Source organism: Macrosteles quadrilineatus, unplaced genomic scaffold (assembly GCF_028750875.1).
Source record: "Macrosteles quadrilineatus isolate MER2022 unplaced genomic scaffold, UCM_ALF_1.0 Scaffold_9__3_contigs__length_116548681, whole genome shotgun sequence".
Taxonomy (NCBI): Eukaryota; Metazoa; Arthropoda; class Insecta; order Hemiptera; family Cicadellidae; genus Macrosteles; species Macrosteles quadrilineatus.
Window position 1 is genome coordinate 94,903,580 of NW_026542602.1, and position 24,047 is coordinate 94,927,626.

General features: G+C 33.9%; 2 protein-coding genes across 2 annotated transcripts in view; one reads left to right on the forward strand and one right to left on the reverse strand.

Moving 5' to 3' along the window:
* Window positions 1-2,407: 2,407 nt before the first annotated feature.
* The window catches only part of LOC129002882 (uncharacterized), a 64,576-nt gene continuing 42,936 nt past the window's right edge, over window positions 2,408-24,047 (reverse strand). Inside the window, exons 4-10 of the mRNA XM_054430992.1 lie at window positions 22,321-22,486; window positions 7,154-7,284; window positions 6,650-6,809; window positions 5,741-5,916; window positions 5,069-5,221; window positions 3,847-4,025; window positions 2,408-3,473 (exon numbers count right to left, since the gene is read on the reverse strand). Coding sequence (XP_054286967.1) covers window positions 3,290-3,473; window positions 3,847-4,025; window positions 5,069-5,221; window positions 5,741-5,916; window positions 6,650-6,809; window positions 7,154-7,284; window positions 22,321-22,486 — 1,149 coding nt within the window. The 3' untranslated portion in view covers window positions 2,408-3,289. The remainder of the gene's footprint in view (window positions 3,474-3,846; window positions 4,026-5,068; window positions 5,222-5,740; window positions 5,917-6,649; window positions 6,810-7,153; window positions 7,285-22,320; window positions 22,487-24,047) is intronic.
* LOC129002883 (probable small nuclear ribonucleoprotein E) lies at window positions 17,989-18,914 on the forward strand. The gene has a single exon (XM_054430993.1). The coding sequence runs from the start codon at window positions 18,116-18,118 to the stop codon at window positions 18,404-18,406; it is 291 nt and encodes a 96-aa protein (XP_054286968.1). The 5' UTR covers window positions 17,989-18,115; the 3' UTR covers window positions 18,407-18,914.

Below are 24,047 nucleotides of genomic sequence, written 5' to 3' on the forward strand. Positions count from 1 at the left end.
GAACCTCTTCTGCGAAGGAGTGTGGGATTGTGGGATAGCCCCTCACGTCGACTTAGTATAAAAAAATAAATCGAATGAAGGAATTTTATAATTTTTAATTATAAAATTAACCTGTCATACAACCTTACCAACCAAACTTGCTGATAATATAAAAAAGATATAAGATAATAATTGAATGAAGGTTTACTAATTAATAAAAAATAGTCCTGTTCATAAAATAAAATTATAAATGCCTCAAATTCTAACAAAAGATGTACAGTTAAGGGGAGATGCCCAGTTTTTCGGTCAAAAAATTAATTTTTTGTTTATTGCATTGAAAAATTCTTCATCTTTTCCTGATTCAGAAAATATATAATTTTAATATATTTACTACAGTCTAACAATCATAAAAAATAATATAAATAGTACTACACACTCGGTTTTAGTCACAATGGGCTGAATTAGCGTCAATTAAATTTATGTTAGAAATTTAATTTTGTTAAATGGTTGCACTGAATTATTGTTTTGCTAGGTTAAATAGTCAACAAAAATCTTTTTCTGTTTGTTTTTCTTTCTTCATAACATATGTGTATATAATAATAGTGCTGTTTGTGATGAGGAATAATGTGGCATAGGGTAGGCCTAGGCTTGACTTTAAATGAGTTTTTCCGAAACTGTGTTTTTTAATGTTTAGGTACCATTTTCCAGACTACTATAAGTACCACTGACTTCAAATTTTTTTCTGTTACTTAGGACACCATGGCCCACAAAGTGTACTAAAAGTTTGCTTCTATGTTTAAAAAAACATTAACAATAAAATTAATTAATATTTGTAAAATAGTAAAAAAAATATATATTTTAAAAATCTTGATAAAATATGATTGTTTTGGTAGAACATATTTAAATTAGTACAGTTTGTCTTAAATGTCAATACAAATAAGTAGTTAAAATTTGATATGCATAGCTAAAAGGGTTCTTTCTTAAATGGTACCTAAGCAACACGATGTTTACCCATATAAAATGCATTAAATCTAAAAAGTGGGCATCTCCCCTTAAGAAGTAATCTCATTCTAAGCAAAATCTTTGACAAAAGGTTATTGTCACCAGAGGGATATGATCTGGATACCTCATGAATACCAGCATTGTCTATATAGTCAGTGATACCAGTGAAGTACGCTATCCACTACGCCACGAACACCGATGACATCAATTTGTATCGTTCTTACAGTTCGGATGTTCCATTTCGATTTTAATTCCACGGTCACGGCACGGCGCGGTGGTGGGGGGTTTGGTCCTCCAGAGAAGGTTTCTGGTTTCCTTGGTAGAAAGGCAGTTAATTTTTAAAATGAAAAAGTTCTCCCTTAGATTGATTTCAGTGGTCCCATATGTCTAATTAGCTTAGGTGATTAGGCTATAACAATGGATTTAAGCCTTATAACTGTTACTGTTTCCTTTGACTATATTAATACATACGGAAGGGAAAAATAATATACCAAGTCTTGTTAGCCAGTAGTGAAGTCACAACTTCAGCTGGTTCATAATAAAACTCATAAGTTTGTCGGGGAAAACCGACAGGTAACAGCTAGTATAAAAATAAAATGTCTAAAAGGGTTTTTAATTTTAAAATAAGGAGCTATAAAATAAAAATATAAGAAACGAAATATAATAATGAACTATGTATTTATTCAATTTAATTCAATACACAACCAGTCATAGCACTTCAACTTAAATTAAAATACAGTAGACTTCCTCTTATCCGGACACCTTTTAACCAGACATCGGTTTTACCGGACTACACTCGGCAGAAATGACATCGCTTTATCAGCACATCGGTTAACCAGACCAGATAGGCAGGAAGTGGGCGGTACTGAAAAAGACTGATTTCGTGGGAAAGATTTGAGACCAGCAATCACGTGTATACATACAATGCTCTCCTAAATTTAACTCAAATACTGTATACATTATGCATTTAAACGGTCCGTTTAAACAAGTTTTGGGGGATGTCGGTATAACCGGAAAACCCGTTATCCGGACTGGCCTCGGTCCCGAGGAGTCCGGATAAGAGGGAGTCTACTGTAATTGCATCATACCGCAACTAATATAAATAACTTCCAAAAATAATTATTATTAACTAAAGTTACCTTAAACAAGTGATTTTTAGAAAAAAATTATAGCAGCTACCTACCTACACATGACAAAGTTCCCCAGGGGACATAATATTTTTTGATTTCGGTCTCTTCTGAGTGTACTATGGATTTACTCGTATTTTAGGGTAAGGTAGCTGCTATCCTTTTATTCTAAAATCACAATCTTAGCCTAGAGATTTTCTTTAAACAAACAAAAAATATGATCTCAAACTATACTAATGATATTCAAAATAAAAACTTGTTTCATTATTTACATATTTACAATCAGAGTAGAAACCTATTTCCTAAGTTTAAACTGTTGGCACTTAAGTCATGCATGTTACGCCTCTTTGAAAAGTCTTGTTACATTAATAAAATTAAAATGTACTATGGCACACTAATCTTTGATGGCAAAAATTCACATTTAATAGGTACTTAACTTGTTTTTTTTTTTAGATAAATCAAAATACGTGTAAGAATCCCAAATAAAGTACGGCACATCATAATAGTCAACTGTCTCTGTGTAGAAAAAGTTAAACTTTTCCGTGTATTTTTTTCTTTTTTTCACGTAAAATCTAATTTATATGATTTTCATATAGGCCTACAGTTGAGTCTCGATGATCTAACACTTATCTTATTTAGTCGGGGATGGAAAAACGTCAGATAACCTAAACTAATAAAAAAATATAATCTGTAATCTTAAACATCAATCTAGTGTAACCTTGTTGTCTTCCCTTTGTCTGTTAAATGCATTAATTTAAGCATTGTTTACTAAAAGAAACTATTTCCAATACAACCTATCTCAGCTCTTGGGAACAGCTGTATTACAGGTACGTAGAGCGAAGTATCTTTGTAAAGTAAAATCAAAATCTATATTCTAAAATCATAGGGACAACCAGAATTACACAAAATTTGAATGCTCCAAAATTTAGTATCATAAGTTCAATGTGTAGTAATGTACACTTTCTAAACAACAATCACCATGTTATTATTCACTTTAAGGGCCGTGACTAGAAAGACGCAAGACACCTGTCACAACACGAATCAAATTCCTGGTAAAAGATCGACCAATGACTCATTCAGTGTATTGGATTATCGAGAGGCAACTGTAGTTGTGAAACCTAATCCTCACACATTATAGACTTCAAGACATGCTGGGGGCAAGAACTTTTACAACCAACACGTCACTTGCCAACGGGTGTGAAGACCTCGTAGTCGAGCACGCTAAAGTTGTAGTCACTCATCAGCACTGAGCTGGACGCATTGTCTCCGTCGTAGGAGTGAGGCAGGTTGGAGTAGCTGTCCATGTTGGTGTTACAGTTGCTAGCTATCAACAGATCGGCCCCAGCTCCGAATATCGGTCCACAGCTAAAACATTCAGATGCTCGTTATGGAGAATGTAATTCTACAGTTTTACCATTTTATCAGTGAGTCAGCCTAAATAAAAAAAAAAAACTATAGGCATTTATATATTGCAAAATTTGAAAAACAATGATAATTTGTCTTTGAAAGTATAGTAATTTAATTGACAGCTACAAACCATTTTGAGTCAGTAAGAAATCCACACAAGACTTCACAAACCACCCACACTCGTTCTTCCATTCCAAAATCAGGTTAAGAATGTCATACTTATGAGGAGGACAAAGAATGATTTAACAGAAAAGTGCTTTGGTGTTTTCTTCAGTTAACTATATAACTGAGCTAAGCTAAAGCTGATTTCTTTGTATGTTTATAGACTTACTCAGGATGGTAGCAGATGGCGAAAGGTTTCTTGACAATGTTGTACTTTGTTGGAGGAAGATCCTGATTATTGGCAAGTGTGAAGAGGAATGCACGATCAGACGGGATGTAGTGACTCTTGGTGTTTGTTTTGCCCCAAGGGACGTCACTAAAGCCTCCACACACCTCGCCGCGGGCTCCCTGCAATGGCAGACACAGAGTTAGAGTATGAGAAGTGAGTGGCAAGGTCTGTGCAAATGAACTCCTCAATTTTTGTTAATAACTTCTTGATCAGCACCGTACGTGTTATTAAATTACCAGAAAAATTTGTCAAATAACACTTTATAAGTGTTATTTGACATATTTTTGTGCTTTCAGGTCCTTTTTTGCGACTAACCAAAAAACAAACAGGAGTGCTAAACAGTTAAAATAAATGACTTGTTTTACGTTTTGACAAAAGCCTGTTGTGTTGTGTTCTATGGAATATAGTAGGAAGGCTTACTAAGGTCAGCATGCTTTCGCATTATTGCTTTGCACCGATTCAGTATTAGTGTTTCATTTAAGTAATTAAACAAATTAACACTATAACTGACACAAGTTTTTAGGTGTTAATGTTAATTTCCTTTGGCAATTATTGATATAGTCCACCACTTGCTCATAGATATTTGACAAATCTTAAATCCTCTTTAGTATAAATAACCTCTTAACACGCTCGCTGTGGGCCCGGTGAGTGCTCTAGTTCCTTTCTGCCACCCTGAATGCGCACCTGTGAGTGGCGACATGGCCTACACATTCCATTAAATTTCTGCGCAGCAGCAAACCGTGTAGAACGGGTATTTTTATGGAAAAGGAAGCTAGGAATGGGTGCTTTATTGTTGTGTAGGTTGGTATAAAATTTCCCCGTAAAATCCCTTTCTGGCAATCTTGATTTCGGCAAGTAGGTTTTGGGACAACAAGTTGATTTCAAATCAACAACTATTGTCCTGTCTTTCTCCCTCCAATTGGAAATACAATAGGAACGGCTAGTTCCAGACAGTGCTGCTATCTGTGACTGTTTCAGCAAACTACGTAGACTCTCGTCATAATACAGAACATCACCAAATGTCATTTACTATTCGTCAGAAAGTAAAAAACTTTGAAGATGTCACTTTTTGTCCTCTTTTGTAATTTTTTGTTGCACAGCATTCCATAGGTCATAGAAAGTTTTTTTATCATAAGAGTGAAATAGGTATATTTTAAGTTACCGTTACAATGACATAGGTCGGAGCCACTCCGTCACACAGCCTGTGGAATGCCTCAGCCGAGTAACCGTGACTCGACGCTCGATACACCAATCTCCACACCTGCTTACTGCTGCCATACCAAGAGTTGAGCAGCCGCTGATACGATGTTTTCTCCTACAAAAATATGATTGAATGAAAATGACAAGTAAAACAGATCTGCAATAGCTACATGTATGGGATAGTTTAACAGGCTGTCTCTGATCAAACAAAGTAAGCCAAAGTTTGAGTGCACAACCATGATGAGGATTATCCAGTATGCCCAGGACCGCTTTAGGCATTGGACCCAGGGGCACAAGAGGTTTTAGATTTGTTGGGAGCGCAATTAATTCTCAGGCCCTTAGCGTGACAAATGCAAACAACAGCCCTGAGTTTGCTGGAGACACGTGGCAGGCTATTGCAGGTATTTTTCTTCCACCTTTGTTTAGCTAAAATTTTAAAGATTAAAAATATAATTAACTTGAATACTAATGCATAGTAATTTCGGAAACTAAAAGATAAGTAAATTTGTTAAAGTAAAACTTCTTTGCCATATTTCTTAAATTCTTATTGAACTTTGTTTTAAAACATGTTTCCCCAGATTGGCATAAACTTTTTGCAGTCAACTACAAAAATATTAATGAGTTTTTAGCCTACCTGAATAAGTATTTGAGAACCAGGGAACAATTTGAGTGAAACACGAGGCTGCAGTCGTTTGTCCTCTGATCTCTCACGGAACTTGTTTGGCAACGCTGCGTAACGGTAACGCTCCAAGGAGAGTTCCATGGGTACCGCACCTGTGGGTTCTACCTCCTCTGCGAACACCTGGCTGTCTGTGGACATTTAGGATTCGGCTATCATGTCTAATGAACCTCATTCAAGAGAATAAAATTTCCAACTTACTATTACAGATAATGCGAGTGTGAGTGGTGTAGCATAGCAAGATTTCTTGCCAGTACAAATATTATTTTACACCCTTCAGTGGGGGCTTTACACTGGAAAGTTTTTGTAATTTATATAAAGCTTGAAAAACAACTGCAATGACAGTTATAACTGTTACCACCCTTCACCAAACAAATATTTTCTTAGCCTAATGGCACTCTTGTTGCCCACCCTTGCCTGTGAGTGACTGGGGCAGTCCGCACCCTTCTTCCCTCTATAGAGGCTACCAATTAGTGCATCTAGTCAATGTAGTACAAACAAGAAGCGAAATGCCCATATCAAAAATTCAGCCTAGAATTTTATAATGTTGGCAAGTTTCCGCAGCAGCCGCTAGGTAACAAAAACACTGCAGCCAATGGGACCCTGCAACATTGTGAGTGAGACTTGCCTAGTGTCAGCCACACAAAGCTCATTTTTGCGGCAAAATCCAGTCCAACTATTCCCAGTTTCGCTTCTCATAAGGTTTGAAATCGTTGATCTTGTTTAGCTGTTTGTGTCTTAGACTTTATGTAGCAAACAATAGCTTGGTTTAACCTTAACCCCCAGGAGTATTTATTGTAAAGTTTAGAATCTTTTATAGAGATTGTGCTTGAAACACAGGCTTGCCTGATATCAGTGACCTACCTATCAGCAAGAGACGCACATGGTTGATGACTCCGGCCAAATGCTGACACACTCTAGCTCGCTCCTCCTCGGTCCAGTGAGCTGTAGGCTGTGTAACGCCAGCTGCATACTTGGCCCAGTTAAGTACACACCGCCAAACATCTTCCTCCTCCAGAGCCAACTGTTGAATAAATTACAACTTAAATGTTAGTTAAACAGTGTTGATGGTTATTTAAAAACTTTTGGAAATAATATATTAGAACACTTACTGTAGTCTGAAAGGTTCCTGGACCACTCTATAATTTGTAAAAGAAACTTAGACATAAGCTGGGTAAATTTGATATGATATTTTATTTGATTTTTTTTAAGTTGTAACTTTTTTAAAGGAGGGAATGTTTTTAATTTTTTTTTGCGGTACATCCAGTATATATTGACAGAAAATTAATACTAAACTGCTCCCCTTATTCCTTGACTCTCCCTTTAAATACCTATATTTATGAATGTTATATAATGTCTTATACTTACACAATCTGACGAGATCAATTTTACAAGAGCATCTTTTGGCAAATTGAGGAAAGCGTTTGTTTTCACACATTCCACTGCATTTTCTCCAATGTAAGTTACACATCGATCTACAAATGATTTAGCACCTTTGCCTGTTGAAATATGAAATTTGGATTACTTGCCTCATATTACAGCGTGAACAGCTTAGTGTCACCATTAATTGGTAGGTCTATCTTAGAAACTATTAGATTCAGAGTAAACAAATGAAGAACTTCGCCTAATTTTCCTATATTAAAAAATATAATATAGATATTAAAAAATATTAGTTCCACATTTTTCAAAAACAGTGATGTAGGGTGATTAATCCTACTAATATTATAAATGAGAAAGTTTGGATATATGGATGTTTGTGACAAGTAAACTCGAAAAATACTGGTCGGATTGGGGTGATGATACCTCACATTCCTGATACAGGCATATTTTATCTCAAAACTCCTTTCAGGCTCCGCCCCAGTGGCTCTGTAGTTTCCCATGTTAACCATATGGGTATTCACATTTAAAATAGGCCTAATTAAATTTATTTAAATTAAAATAATTAAAAACAATTAGTCTTATCTTACTAATATTATAAATGTGAAATTCTGTGTGTTTGTTTGTTTGAAGTTCAATCACGCATTAACTACTGGACAGATTGGGCTGAAATTTGGCATAATGATAGCTTACATTCCCGATTAACATATTGGCATATTCTTATCTCAAAAATCCTTTCGGGCTCTGCCCCAGTGGCTCTGTAGTTCCTTATGTTAACCTTATGAGTATTCATATTTAAAGGGAATAAAAGAATTTAGTCAGCTGTTTAAATTAAAAAGGTTTGATATGCAAAAGCATTAAAAAGTTATAAAATTTACCAACAGAGTGCAGCACTATTGTTTTTTTGAATTTACGAAACAGCAAATATAATTTGAACTAAGCAGAAACAAAAAACTGTGATACGCAAGGATAACTGTCAAAGAATGATTGATTACAGTTATGTTTGTGTTTTAATTTCATGAATAGTTTGTGATATTTGGGAATGTTGCTGAAAGTCAACAGTCCCGGAAGATCAAATAATTTATACCTGTGCCGCTAGGTCAAAAACTACAATGTTTGCAGTATCTGTAGATCAAAAGTCCCAGTAAGTCAAATAGTACAGTCCGAGCTAAAAACGTGGTCTATGTTAAAGCAATTGACTTATTGGGAATTTGACCTAATGCAACAGCAGTTTTAATATAACGAAATACGGTAAAATACAAGTTCAGTTTCGCTGAGTCAACAGTGCCGGAAGATCAAAAGCAATAAAAGTGAACGTCGATTCAGTGTAAAGTAGACCTCCTGCAACGCTTACTACACCAACAAAACTTGCTTTTAGTTACTTCGTGTTTTGTCATAATTAGAATAGAGCTAAAATTATCATATTTGGTACATAGCTTATCTATTAATGCTTCTTGCCAACTGTTTGGTCAACACTGTAAATAGGTATAGTTTATGTAATGAAAAGCCTTTCGTCAAAATTTGTGGCATAAAATACACGCAAGGACGATCTAAAAATTTCTGGTTATTATATACGTTTGTAAAAGGAGATCCATTTAATTTTGGAACTATTTTATAAGTTATAATGTAGTCTACACATAAACTGTGTAAATGTATTACGCCTCGGAAGGGTTGAAACCTGTCCAAACTATCATATATATTATTAAAACGTAAATATGGTTTTTTCACATTCTGAATCAACCAGTCGACGGATTTTCATTATTTTTGTGTTGAAAGAAAGATAATTTTGAGAACTAGGGAATGTCAAAGCCATAATTATAATTAAGGGTCCCAGTTTTTTATAAATTAAGTTTCAATTTTTAAAAAGTCTAGCAGCCGACGCTTACCTTCTAAGCTAGCTTTTAGTACAATATAATTTGCTTAACATAACAGCTGTAAACATTCAGCATTTGGAAACAAATTTAAAGACATATTTAGAGTTGACATATTTATACTATGTGTAATGCTGACCATTGATCCATTCAATTCTTAGGTATGAGGATGGCAGATTAATTAAATATGCATAGTAAAATTGTAGGATGTTCAAATTATTTTTAAAGGAATCTTTATAATCATTGATTTGTTTTAGTCCCATATAATTTGTTTTAACTAACAGCTGGTTGAATGTAATATTGTTCTATATAACTATTACGTTTTTTCGCGAATATCCCATATAGGGAATAAGCTATTACCGTAGTACTTATGGTAACACCTGGACCCGCGGGACCGATTTAATTTTTCGTTTTGAGGTCCCTAGAGGCCAAAAACACCATCCGTTCAAATTCATATATACAGGGTGATCAACTCACGGAGTCCACCATTGGGAAATCGGAAACGGTAAGAATTAGAGAAAACTTTAAATGGGGCACATACCTTTAATTTTTGTGGCAGTTAAAATATGATTTTAGTTTTTTATCATGTTTTCGGATAGAATATGCAATTTAAAAACTTTGTTAGCTTTGACATTTTTTTGATAAACCCACTCGTTTAGGATTACAGCCTATGGAAAAATGACTTCCGGTTAACATTTTACATCATGTAGCTCCTAAACGAGTAAGTTTAGAGCAAAATTGCAAGAAGTAAATCAGTCTTAGAATTGCATCTACATTCCTTTAAGACTATAAAATAAAAAGTTTTCCACTTTTCAAGTTTGCCGCCATTTTAGCGAATTTCCCATATAGGGAATAAGCTATTACCGTAGGTCTCATGGTAAGACCTAGACTCAGGACCGATTTACTTTTTCGTTTTGAGGTCCCCAGAAGCCAAAAACACCATCCGTTCAAATTCATATATATATATATTTATATATATGTGTCCGTTAGCGCGATAACTCGAGCAAATATGATCCGATTTTGATGAAATTTGGTACAAACGTGTAAACTTACGTTTATTCGAACGAGTTCGCGAACCAGCATAATCGGACCATGGGAACAGGGGTTTATGGGGGGTTTTATGGGGTAAAAATGGGTTTTTCCCATTTTTTACCCTAAAAATAAAAATTTTTGCAATTTCTTTCTCAACCATTTTGTAGAGCTTAAAAAAATAAATAATTTAGTATATTGAAGCGCTGTTTTATGCCTAACAGTCACGGAGAAAATAAAAAAAAGTGTAATTTAAAATTCCCATGTTGTTCTTATGGAGAAAATGAAAACTGTTGTAGTTTACTTGTTTATGGGTATATGTTGATAAAATTTGGCAAATTTATTTATTTCATTTTATACTATTGACATATGGTCAAAAAACACGTTTTACCTTCCCCGTAGCAGCAAACCTAAGCTCTGGTTAAATCTAATGATATTTAAATTGTGAATAAATATGTCTCATTTATGGAAATATTTTAGTAAAAATGTAATCAGACATGTTGAAATTCGCTTAGTCTGCAGGTTTGCTGCGGCGGGGGTATTTTTAAATAATATAATTCATATTTTTAATGAATTTTATGGTCTTTTTGGAATGTGGATGCAATTGTAAGACTTTTTTACTCTTCCCATTTTTGCTATAAACTTACTTGTTTAGGAGCTACATGATGTAAAATGTACACCGGAAGTCATTTTTCCATAGGCTATAACTCCTAAACGAGTCGGTTTATCGAAAAAATGTCAATTATAAAAAAGTTTTTAAATTGCATATTCTATCCGAAAACATGATAAAGTATAGGGTGTTCCATAAGAAATTTCAAATTTGGCCGCCATTTTGGAAAATGGCGGCTGAATTTCAAAAAACTAAAATCATATTTTTAACTGCCACAAGAAATAAAGGAATGTCCCCCATTTAAAGTTTTCTCTAATTCTTACCGTATCCGATATCCCAATTACAATTGAAATTGTAATTGGACACTAGTAAGTACCAGTGCACTTGTTGCTACCTCCCCCCTTCGGTTTCATGTATTCCTCTCAATCACTTCAAACCTAGGAGGATTAAACATTAATGTTAATTAATGTTAAATCCTCCTAGGTTCAAACCTTAAACACCCAGATCGAAACTCGCCTGTCGTTATTTTAACATCGCTTAATTTTTTTTACTATATTTTTCAAAAAAGGAAGATTAAATTGATTTTCTTTGGATTTTAAAAAGTGGACGTTTTATTTTATTAAAGATTTATGGTGATACGTAAATATTGTGGTATAGTAAAGTATATTATATTGTAGTTAAGTGTTAAATTTCGAAATTTTAGGGTGAATCGAGATGAATCTTTTTTTATAACATGGGTCTCTCCTACCTTAACGTACATACCAAGTTTCATAAACATCGGTTGGAAAAGTGTAAAGATAAATATTTGTATGTAAAAAATACAAAATGGCGGATATCTGGTTAACAAAACGATTTTGGAAAAAATGTTATCCTTCATTTTCTGTTTATTTTGACCCAAGGAATTACTAGGTAAAGTGTCTCTCCGCTTATTTTTAATACCTTGTTTGTGATGTATTCTTATTAATATAAGTGAAAAATGTAAGCTGGTAAAACAAAAAGATGTTTTATAAATAATATGAATGTACTGGTAATCTGTATATTCATCTTTTTCTTGTCCTTAGAACTGTAAATTAAAAGTCCACTCAGCAGTCGCATCGTACGATGTAGTTCTTTCCATGCGTTGCGAAATGCTAAATTTGCCGTCCTCTTCAACCCAAGTTATCTATTGAACCACTGATTGTAAAAAATTCAAAAAAATATATTTTACCCATCACACTTTTGGCTACAACTTTGCCACAGACAAAACCTCTCTAACCCAAAAACAAACAAAAATCTCGCATGCTAACTTTTTCATGTTAGAAATCACGATTTAAAACTATTTCACCATACATATCAATTTTTATTAATTATATCGGTAAATAGTTTAAAGTTCCAACAAAATAGTCATTGAGTAGGACTAACCAAGAAGCTCTGTGCCAATTTTCAAAATCTTAGCACAACTTTAAGTACACCAAAACACGAAATTATTGAAGTCATGCGTCGAGAGGACTATCGTTGTTTTTAACAGATTATACTTTTGACCTTCCGGCACTGTTGACTCAGCGAAACTGAACTTATATTTTATCTTATTTCGTTTTATTTAAACTGCTGTTGCATTAGGTCAAATTCCCAATAAGTCAATTGCTTTAACATAGACTACGTTTTTAGCCCGGACTGTACTATTTGACTTACTGGGATTTTTGATCTACAGACACTGCAAACATTGTAGTTTTTGACCTAGTGGCACAGGTATAAATTATTTGACCTTCCGGGACTGTTGACTTTCTGCAACGCGTCCTGATATTTTGCGAATTTTTAATAATTTACTTTTAGTGGTAGAACATTATGGCTATGGTAGATGTGTAATACTATAGTAGCCTATACCTTAAATTTAGAAAAGCATATGTTTCTCTAAATTAAGGGGCAATCTGGGCAAACTGTGTCCATTTACCCATTGCAAACAGAAAGCTTATGAACATAACTGCAATAAACATTTTATTCTTATATGCCAAAACCCATACGAAGGACGGTGCTCTGCTAGTTAAAAATAAAAGTGAAAGGTAAAATTAAGGTAAAAGATAATTAAAGAAAAATAATTTTGTCAGCTGATTTGACCAAACAATAAGTTGGTTCTATGATATTCAATACGGTAGTAAAGGTTGGACGCGTTAACCAACAGCACTATTATATTTTTTTATAACATTGATAACAGCTAATTTGAAGTAAGCAGCATCAAAAAGCTGTGATAAACAATGAGAACTGTCAAAGAAGGATTGTTTACAGTAATGTTTATGTTTTTAATTTAAAACATAATTTTTTTGATATTGTGTGAATAATTGATAATTTACTTTTTTTATATTGCTTAGGTGCAGTGAGGACGGAATGGTTATGGTATATGTGTATTACTAATACTGTATAATATACCTGTAATACTATAGCATACCGTAAATATAAAGAACCAAATTCTCTCAAGCCTTGCCTATGTGGTAGGATTATTTAATCTTAAACTTTATGATAGATTATTTATTATAAATCTATTTCAATGATTATGAAACAGATTTTTCCCGTTGCGAAGCAAACATTATTGAGAAGAACATAAATGTTAATTGTAAACAGTCAATGTGTAAATTATCCATGTTGTATTAAAAATATGTATAAGTTTTGGATGTTGGTTTGTGTTTCATGATATAAGTTATTAGTTATTGAATTTTTATTTTAAGGATTTGGCATATGAGTAAGCCTATGATGAATAAAACCATTTCTGCAGCTTTTGCCTAACTCTGTCCTGTAGAGTTTAAAGTAGCCTACACCTTTGTCTACCCAGATTCACTGACCTACGTCCAATTGAATCTGGGATTCCTCAAGGAAGTGTCCTCGGGCCGTTTTTGTATATTCTCTACACAGCAGACCTTCCAGAAAATGAGTTGGTAGAAATTGCTACATTTGCTGATGATACTGCAATTTTGTCTGTTCATCGTGATCCATTTCAAGCACAATAAACAACACCCAACTTCCCAGAGTAACTGAGGTTAAATACTTGGGTATCCATTTAGATAGGAAGTTAACTTGGAAAACACGCATTTGGAGAAAACGGCAACAACTAAATTTAAAATCTAATCAATTAAATTGGCTCATCGGAAGAAAATCAAAACTTAGTCTAGAAAATAAATTATTGCTATATAAAACTATATTGAAACCAATATGGACATATGGAGTGCAACTATGGGGCTCGGCGAGTACTTCTAATATAGAAATTATCCAAAGATACCAATCAACAATGATGAGGAAGATAACAAATGCACCATGGTATGTCAGCAATAGAACACTACATAAAGACCTTAAGATACCTACAGCATTGACTATAAGGTACATAAGTCAATGCCTACAGTTAAGGACGAAATCATGACCTTAAGTGAACGATATATTACGAAATTGGAATCTCATCAAAATCATTGAACTTTTTAAACAACATGGATAATTCTGGACCTGCCCTTCAGATTTTTGTAAAGTTTTTTTTTATTGAAAAATTTGTTGTTGACAGTGCTTAACAGCTATTTTTAATGTTCAAAATTTAATTTGTATTACATAGCATTTACTTATTGTTCAATATATTATAGAACAGATTGTAAAGTAAACAAAAAAAAAACCTTATTATGTCTACAAATTTGCTAAATAACGTAGGTACGGTACTTTATAAAAGCTGGCAGCCTTTTTACGTTGACTTAAATTGTAAGCTTACCTTTTCCCGTCCATGGGAAGTTTGATTGTTAAAAATTAACCCTAAACTAGAATATAGGACTGCTATGTAAATTGTGAGTATTTCCATTAGTTAATAATCTTTTAGTTGACTCTTTTAAAATCATCGGAAATTATGACTGTTATTAGTTTTAAACAAGTTATTTGTTTATAAATAACTCCTGTACTTCTTTGCAATTTATTATTCTTGCAATTTATTTATGCAACAAGTTATTTGTTTATAAATAACTCCTGTACTTCTTTGCAATTGCTCGATTTCGAGCAACATGTACACTATAGTGTATAATTTAAAAGCAGATGTTTACTTTCACCAACTGTTTTGTAGGTTTGAATAATTACAACATTCTGTATTAGCATTAGTCATGATTTGAAATAGTGTCACAGTGTTTCTACAGAGTGCAGCACAGAAAACTATTTTACTTTTGAATAAGTCCAAATGTATGCAACCCCAATCGCAGCACACCTGTGCACTCAACAACGTTTAAATTCTCCAATGTTAAATATTAAAAACATAAAAACCTTTATCAAAGTATTATAAACAATAAAAGGGATGACAATGCCTTAATATTTTTATCTTTCGTTCCATACCCACACAATCTAACATAAATTATTAAGTAAATATAATAATCGTGCGTGCTATCATAGACTGTGCTATCTCGGATATTCAAATGCCTCTCAATTTTTAATTAACCCACCACATTACTGTCATTAAAAGAATGAACTCCAAATAATACTAATTTAGTATTGCACTAATTACTAATTAAATGCAAAACTTAAATCCACCGAAGCTGTGCAACGTTACCAGACTAACGATTTATTTATTTATTTGTTAACGGATGCACCATTTTTACATGAAAAATACAATAATCTTACATACAGAAGCAGAAAAAAATCACGATTAAAAAATGACGTCAAAATTGATTAAAGCAAAAATTATCAGTGGTAGGTTTAAGGGAGAAATATTCTTAATCCCATGAATACTGATGATATCATCCGAATTACCCTATGAATTTAAGCTACTTACTACAATTTCCTTAGTGCCTTGCAAGGTCGAGTGAGTTTTTACCCAATTCATACTGAACCTAAAAAATATACGTATATATATGAATTTGAACGGATGGTGTTTTTGGCCACTGGGGACTTGAAAACGAAAAAGTAAATCGGTCCCGGGTTCAGGTCTTACCATGAGTACTACGGTAATAGCTTATCCCTTTATGGGAAATTCGCTAATACGTACCCCACTCTCTTCATTACTTCTCTTGGTTATTACTTGGGTAAAAATTCAGTTTCCCCGTGCGTTTTAGGTGAGTTGTGGAAACTGAACAATAACCATTACTTGTGATGGTTAGTCTATGCTATTGGTAAACTGAGTTGTATTAATGAATACAAATTCATTGGTTGTAGATTGTTTTATGGATATATTTTGTTAAAATTTTGCAAATTTTACATGTTAAGTTATAGCAGTTGGCAGAGCTGATCTCGCCGGCTGACGGAATGCTACCATTTTTTGTCTCAATCTCTTTTCTTTTTCTTTGCGCCTTTGTGCTTTGCTTTTCGACAGTGTTGCCAATTGCGGGGAAAATCCTCGTTTTTCGAGGATTTCCAGACCCTGCGAGGATTTATGCGAGGATTCAGATTTTGCGAGTATTTTCGAGGATTTTCAGGTAAAGCACCAAGGATTTTTCTGATAATCGAGTATTCTCAGTGCCTAGGTCTCTTTAAAAATATATTGAAAATCCCTCTGAATCTAAGCATTGAATGAACAGCGTCCGCAACTGAAAAAAGTCAATTATCAATGAATCAACCAATCAAGATCTAAGAACGAACAAGTAGATGAAGAAGAAGACAATGAAATGAGGGTGAACTTAGCGAAACGGCACACGGAAGATTTCTCAGGTGCCGTTTGACGTCACTAACTGCTGATGTCACTTTGAGGGAACACCAATACCGCAACGATACCGTATGAACCGTCGGCCTCGGTGGTGTAGTGGATAGCATGTCGGGCTGATAATCCGATTGTACCGGGTTCGAATCCCACTGGTTGCATTGACTTTTTGACAACAATTTTTTCATATCAGGAAGTTTGGTTAGTTTGGTTAGGCTATGACAGTTTAATTTTATAATTAAAAAATTATAAAATTCAATTTTAGGCATTTATAATTTCATTTTATGAACAAAACTATTTTTTAGATTAGTAAACCCTTATTCGATTTTTCCATTATCGGCACGTTTGGTTAGTTTGGTTAGGTTATGACAGTTTAATTTAATAATTGAAAAATTATAAAATTTTCTGTTTCTTCAGACGCAGCAGTTAGTGACGTCAGCAGTTAGTGACGTCAAACGGCACCTGAGAAATCTTCCGTGTGCCCCACCGGTGAACTTAGAACTAACTGCCGAACTGGAAACTGGACTGAAGTGAGGTGAATAGAAGTAATGCTATGCTCAGCTCCAGCTGTCGCTGTCAGCTCAGCTGAGCTGTGTGCTATAAGCCTGTAATTATGAAGTAAATGTGAATTCGAATTGAACTATTGAGGATATTACTGGGGCCGATATGTGTTTAACAATAAACTACCACACCTTTTTAGCATTTTCACCTGTACAGAAACTTGTTGTTTGTTGGTTGCCTTCAGTTCAAATTTCCTTTCACTTAGGCCTACGTAGTAGAACCTAACAAATTATGATTTATTACTCAGCTGTTCATGATGATTGGACTTTAAATCAATTATCCTGGCTGATGAAATATTAGTCAGTACAAAGTTACACAGATCATCTCACACCATTCTACACTCATCTTTCACTCAAATTTGGGTAAAAATACGTACCTAAATGGCGACCCCGTCTCAATAATTTAGAATTTGTTAATTTTCAAAGTTAATAACAAATATTATTATTATTATAAGTATTATGTAATGTATAATGTATTTTTTCAGGTACCGTATAAACACAGGGGTTTTTCTTATTTGTATAGTATTAAGACACGACCCGGCCACGGCCACCTATAATGCGTGATTACGAGCTTACCTAAATTATAATACAAAAAAAAGTTTATGATTTATTAAAGAATTTTGACGTCGACATCAGCACACCCACAAATTAACCAATATTAACTACTTTATTCAGATTTGACAAAAGGGTCAGGGCTCAGGGGCTCAGGGATGGAAAACATACTTTTACCATTGATTATAATACATGCGTTAAATCATAGATAGGCCTAAATATATTCCATTGTGTTGATTGGTCTATGGCTAGGCTAGACCAATATTCACTCATACTATTTACCAGAGCCCCTAATTTTTAAAGTACGATAGGTTAATGCATCTTTGTTTGGTTATTTGCACCTCTATTAAAAAAAGAATAGGTGGAAACGTATATTATCATGTAAATATGGGGAAATTTCAAATTATTTTAATCTTTAGATGCTATCGAGGATTTTGCGAGTAATTTTAGAATCCTTGCGAGGAAAATCGAGGATTTCCGTCGTTCCATGCGGGGAAAACCAAAGAGGTCGGTTGGCAACACTGCTTTTCGAAATCATTTTCTTCTTCTGCTTCTCTTCATCACAACACAATCGACATCTTTCTTTCACATCACAATATTATTTTGTTTAACCTGATAACCTCACCTTTCTGACATACGTTACTAAAACGTTGCCGGCTTCATTATATTGTGTCATTTTTGAATTGTTACCTTAAATTTCAACTGTGCAAAATGTCTTACAAAGTTCCGAAAGTGCAAAAGGTTATGGTACAACCAATAAACCTTATATTCAGATTCCTTCAAAACCGTTCGAGAGTTGAAGTGTGGCTCTACGAAAACGCACGAATGAAGATAGAAGGACACATTGTGGGTTTCGATGAGTACATGAATTTGGTTCTGGATGAAGCAGAGGAGGTTTATGAGAAAACTGGCAGAAGGAGGAAGCTTGGAAGAATCATGCTGAAAGGTGAAAACATTACGCTAATTCAGAATGTCCACCCTGAAGCAGTTTCACTGAATTAGTCTAACCCAGACCCAGGCTCTACACTAAACTTAACTATATTTTACTTGGACTTCAGGTGAACAGTTGAACTATCGAACTCTGTGTTTAGTGTTGGACAGTACATATTTGTATGTGTTGAATGTTAGATTAAAAGACGTTGAAGTCATTTTAAAGCTGTAGCAAAACAGGTAACAATTATAATGATGATTTGAATAGGCTAGCCTAGTGAATTTTTTTTGTGTGTAATTATTTTTACATCCCAGGCAGGCTCAACCCAACGGGCGAGCAGGGAGACTAGCTCGCTCATCATATCCCTAAGTTAACAGTTTCCTTAAAGGCTTTATGTTTTACGTTACTTAAGTAGGGTAACCTCAGAGCTAAGCCTACTGTACAGGCTCTAAGGCCTAGGCCTAACCAGAAATTACTTCACCATTCCAAGTTAGAACTAGGCCTAAATTATTCACAAAAATGTTATGTTAGGTTGACCTTAACTTAGTTTTTTTACAATAAAAATGATTAAGACTTAAATCTCTTGTGTTCCATTATCAATTTGTAAATCCCAAACACTGCTGCTTTTACTAGTTAACTTGTAACTTACTTATGTTAGGTTATTTCAAAGTTCATTTTGACAAACGGATTTTAAAGTAGCCTAAGTTAGTTAACTTGGCATTTTAAAATGTTAAGCTAATTAAACCGTTATGATATAGACCTAGCTCAAGCCTGGTCCATGACAGGCCTAGGCAGAGCCACAGGGATGAATTAGGCCTAGCCTTCCGTGACAAAACAAAGTCTGGGACAGTAGGTCACCTATTTTCACTTCCACACCCAGGGCCTTTAAAGAGGTTTGAATAAAATTCAAATTAAAATGTAATTTGACAATGCCTATTCCTATGTACAACTTGGTCAATGGCAATAAACTTTCTTATTCTTAACTTTCTTATTCTAATACAAAAATTGGCAGAGGATACTCGGTAACCGGACGTGGATTAGGCGTCCGGCAGTTTACTGCCATTTAAGTCACCTAATTAACTTAAATCAAACTTGCTGGATAATGAAAAAATCGAATGGAGGTTAAATTCTGTTCATAAGTTAAAATAAAATTATAAATGCCTCAAATTCTAACAAATTATGTAGAGTTAAGAAGAAATGGCATTCTAAGCAAAATCTTTGAAAAAGAGTTAGTGCCACCGAGGGGATTCAATCTAGATAGGCTACCTCTTATACATCAGCCGAGTTCTCTATCCATTACACCACGAACACCGATGGCTGTACTTCGTATCTTGTGATAAAGGTGTTCCGGGCCCCCACAACCCGGTGACGTCACTGCTGGACGCCTAATCCTGGTTACCGGACGCGTATCGTCTGCGAAAAAATTATAATGTCTCTGGACTATGTTTTTTTGGTAGGGCCCTACTTTAGTTTTATATACGCCACCCTTACCGCGCGCTGCAGCGGTTATGTTTGGTTGGGTTATAATTTAAAAAAAATTACAAAATATAAATATGTTTGTTGAACTTTTCTTGAGAAATTCTAAGCAAAACAAGCATTTCAAAGTGAATATAAAACATCTGATTTAAAAGGTTTGTATTAACAGGCCATATAAAATAAATTTAACATATTTAGGCCTATATACATTAAAGACTAAAAAGTAGAAAGTAATTTATAAATAAAAATACTTTTTAAAAATGCCACGTTTTTAAAGGCACTAAAAGTAGAATATAATTTATAAAGATGTTAGACCTAGAATTATTTTGTAAGATTTAAAACAAAAAACGTGGGGCGCATGCAATAGATCATAGTTCAATAGGTGAAGTTAATTGTAAATTAGCATGCGCCCCACGTTTTTTTTTTAAATCTTAGAATGTATTTATTCTCTCAACATATTTATGAATTATTTTCTACTTTTTAGTGCGTTTAAAAACGTGGCATTTTAAAAAAGTATTTTTATTTATAAATTATTAAGTTATTAGGTTACTGACCAGCAGAAATAATTCCCATGTTAAGATAATATTTATGGAGAAAATTAGTACAAACTGTTGTAGTTTGCTTGTTTATGGATATAGGCTATTTTGATGAAACTTGGCAAATTAATTTCTTTCTTTTAAGGTAGGCCTAACTTACCTATTGAAATTTTACTAAAAGAACACACTTTATTACTGTAGCAGCAAACCTAAGTAGGCCTACTCGTTAAATCTTTATAATATTTAAATAGGGAATAGGTCTAAATCTTACATGTTAGGTTTAAAAGAAAAAGTGAAAATCCAATCCTAGGGCAGGCAAATGGAAATTCGCTTAATCTGCAGGTCTGCTGCTGCGCGGTAATTGTTTTATAGCTTTTTTTATAAGATCAGCTAACTTAGGCGTTTTATCTATGCTTAGGCCTTTAACCAGGACCATTTAGCCCATTGATTAAGGTCATCTGAGGGTAGGCTACAAATTTTAGACACAATAAACTTAGAACTGACTTTTTTAGTCGCACTAGAAAACTTGGGGATTTTTCCTAAGCACTCGGATACACAGTTTCTTTGTTTTCCTTTAAAACTGCAGACTGAAAAAGGGCCAGGGCCAATCTTCCTGAAACATAAAATCTAAATAGGGTCAATCGGGGCTAATATGAACACACCAAAATATTGGGGCTAATATGAACAATGGCTTAAAAAGTCATTTATCTGGGATTTTTAATCATGAAAAAAATATAATTAGAAAGGAAATTTATCGTATTTTTTGTGTCCATAATGAGAAAACTTCAAATTTGACTTTTAGGTACTTTAAAAAAATACTTTGTTAAAACACTTTTTCTCCGCCCAAAAAACTTTTCCCCGCAAAGTGAAAACTTTTGTTATAACAATTTTTACATTGGTTGTAGGAATAATCTTAAGCCTGAATTTTGTTAAATAAGAATTGGGGATTATTTTCCTTTTCCCAAAGTTAAAATATATTAATAACAGCCAAAGTTATAAGCTTTCAAAGTTGGGGGGCTAATGTGAACAGTGAATGGGGGCTATTGTGAACAGTGACATGGGGCTATTATGAACAACAATATACATACAATATACATACAATAGACATAAGTATGTCTTCGACAAAATTGTCGAAGTTTTTGAGGTGTAAGTTCTTCAATAAACTTCTTTGAAGGCCTTACAGTGATAAAACAGTTTTAAAACAAAGACAACAGTTAAGGTGTTGAATACCGGTAGGCCTAGTCCACATTTTTATATTTACCTAATAGGCCTAAAAGTGCAATAAACTGTCATTTGCCTAAACGAACAATTTGCATTGTCTTAAATTATTGTTTTTTTAAGTGCTTTAAACAATTTGTATGTGGAAGAAATTTTTAATAAATACTCAGGTATGTTGACAGATAATTTTTTTCTTGTTTATATCTTATTATTAGCCCTGTATAATATTTATAAATGGTTTTAAAAAAAAGGGTTACCGTAGGGCGACCCGCGGCTCTCCAAAGATACCTTCATATCTCAAAAACTATTTAAGATAAAATATTGAGACTTATTGCAACTGGTAGACTAGACCCTAGGCTTGTTCACAACAGCCCCCACATATGCCTAGTGTTGTAAATAACAGAGTTATTAAGAGTGTTCACATTAGCCCCATGGGCTGTTCACATTAGCCCCTTTTAGCGGGGCTAATGTGAACAGTGGTTTTTAATTTTTTTTTAAATAATGGTTACATTTATGGTTTTTGTTAGTAAATAAATAGATTCAGCTAAAAGAGCTGTATACACTACTATTTTTTCTTTTCTTCTGTCATTTACCATTTTTGAGTTAATGTCAAAAGTTTACTTTTTTTGTTCATATTAGCCCCGGTTGACCCTATCTAAAAAAAAGTGTCCTATAGGTTCCTATAGGACATTAATGTCATTAGGCCTAATTAACAACAAACAGACAAAAGTTAACACAGTAGACCTAGCATTTACCTGCAGGTCTGTCCTGTATTTCCAGAGCTGCTGACAGAAACGTGCAAGCGTTGAGGACAGACAGGGTTGATGTCACATGGTCTTCACAAGTAGCTCTTAGCTCTTCTACGCCTAGCTCTTGGGCTAGTGTGAGCATCTCAAACACTCCACTGTCTTGCAGCATTATCTGCCAATATACAAAAGGTGTTTATACTATTTAAGTTTAGCCTACCTGAAGAAATGAGACTAGCTTTATCAAATTGAATGTTAAAACCAACTCAACTTAACTTTAGTGGCTACCTGAAGAAATGAGACTAACTTTATCAAATTGAATGTTAAAACCAACTCAACTTAACTTTAGTGGGCAGAGGATCAAAGCCTTACCTTTAATAGACAATTGATTGCTGTTTTGGCCCTACCAAACCATTGAGTGCTACCATTAACTATGGTGCTACAGACCACTTTGACCCTCTGGTTTTTTATTTATTATTTTATTTTTATTTTATTAGTAGGCTGTTTTGTATTATTTTGTATGCAGAACCTCTTAAGTAATATCTGATCTTTCAATTATGAATATTATCTAGTTTTATTCTCATGTGAATCTCCCAAAAAATGTATTCCTTTTTTATCATACCTTCAAGGTTTCTTAATACGACTCCAACCAGAAGGAAAAATTGAGAATCAAAGATGTTATGTTATTATACCAGACTAGATGTAGTTTAAACAATAAGGGATAAAAAATAATACACTTGAAGTTTCAAATTTGTCTAGCCTAAGATTAATCTACATTTATTGGTTAAGACAACCAAATTGCTAAAAAACAGACATCGAAACTTTGTTGCTGCTCTGTGTTGTAACCAATGTGACGCCTAATAATTTAAACTAGTGTCCCTGTTGCTCGAATTCGAGCAATTTCTAAGTATTAGAGGCGTTATTTTAAAAGGAATAACGTTCATAATTTGTGATGACTTTAAAATATTCGACCCAAAGATTATGGAAATATTCAAGCTGTACATAACAGAATATATTAATTTATCCAGGCTCTCTCGCTTTTTTCCATTGTAATATTTACGCCAACCCGAATTCAAATAGTAAATGTTTCATTTCAACCAAGTGAGTAAATGTTTGTAGCAAACTAAATGTAAAAGAAGCAAACTTATTGACTGGTTAAAATTAACGTATGTTCTTCTTCTCACTTAATTTCTGACAACAGCTGGAGTTGCATAACAATTTTTGTTTCCCATGTTAATCTTATGGAGGAATACGAAACTTTAAAGGGCCCCAGGGCCTCACTCTCTTATTATTTCCCTAAAAAGAAAGTTTCCTGCACAACTTCACGTTACGCTCTTTCCAATGACACCAAAAACATGTAAATCGGTTCAGTAGTTTCTGAGGAGTAATTGTCACAAAAAACATGCTTGCGTATTAAATAAGTACGAGAGTACGCCCCGTGGTCGAAAAATCGACCAAAAGTATGTTTTGTGCAAACTTCTCTATTTTCACCCCACACTGTAAATAAAACATGTGATTGAAATGTCTTCCATTTGTTTTGATTTTCTGTTTATATTTTGTTGTTATTTTGTCATCACCATAGCAACCCATATGACCCATGTTAATTTTTTAAAATTTCAAATTCATTTTTTGTGCTTATTTTTGAGCCTATTTTAATTTATAAAGGGATTCTGCACACCTACAGGAAAATAGCTTTCTAACGGTATGCGTAGATTTTCCCTACGATACACACGAGC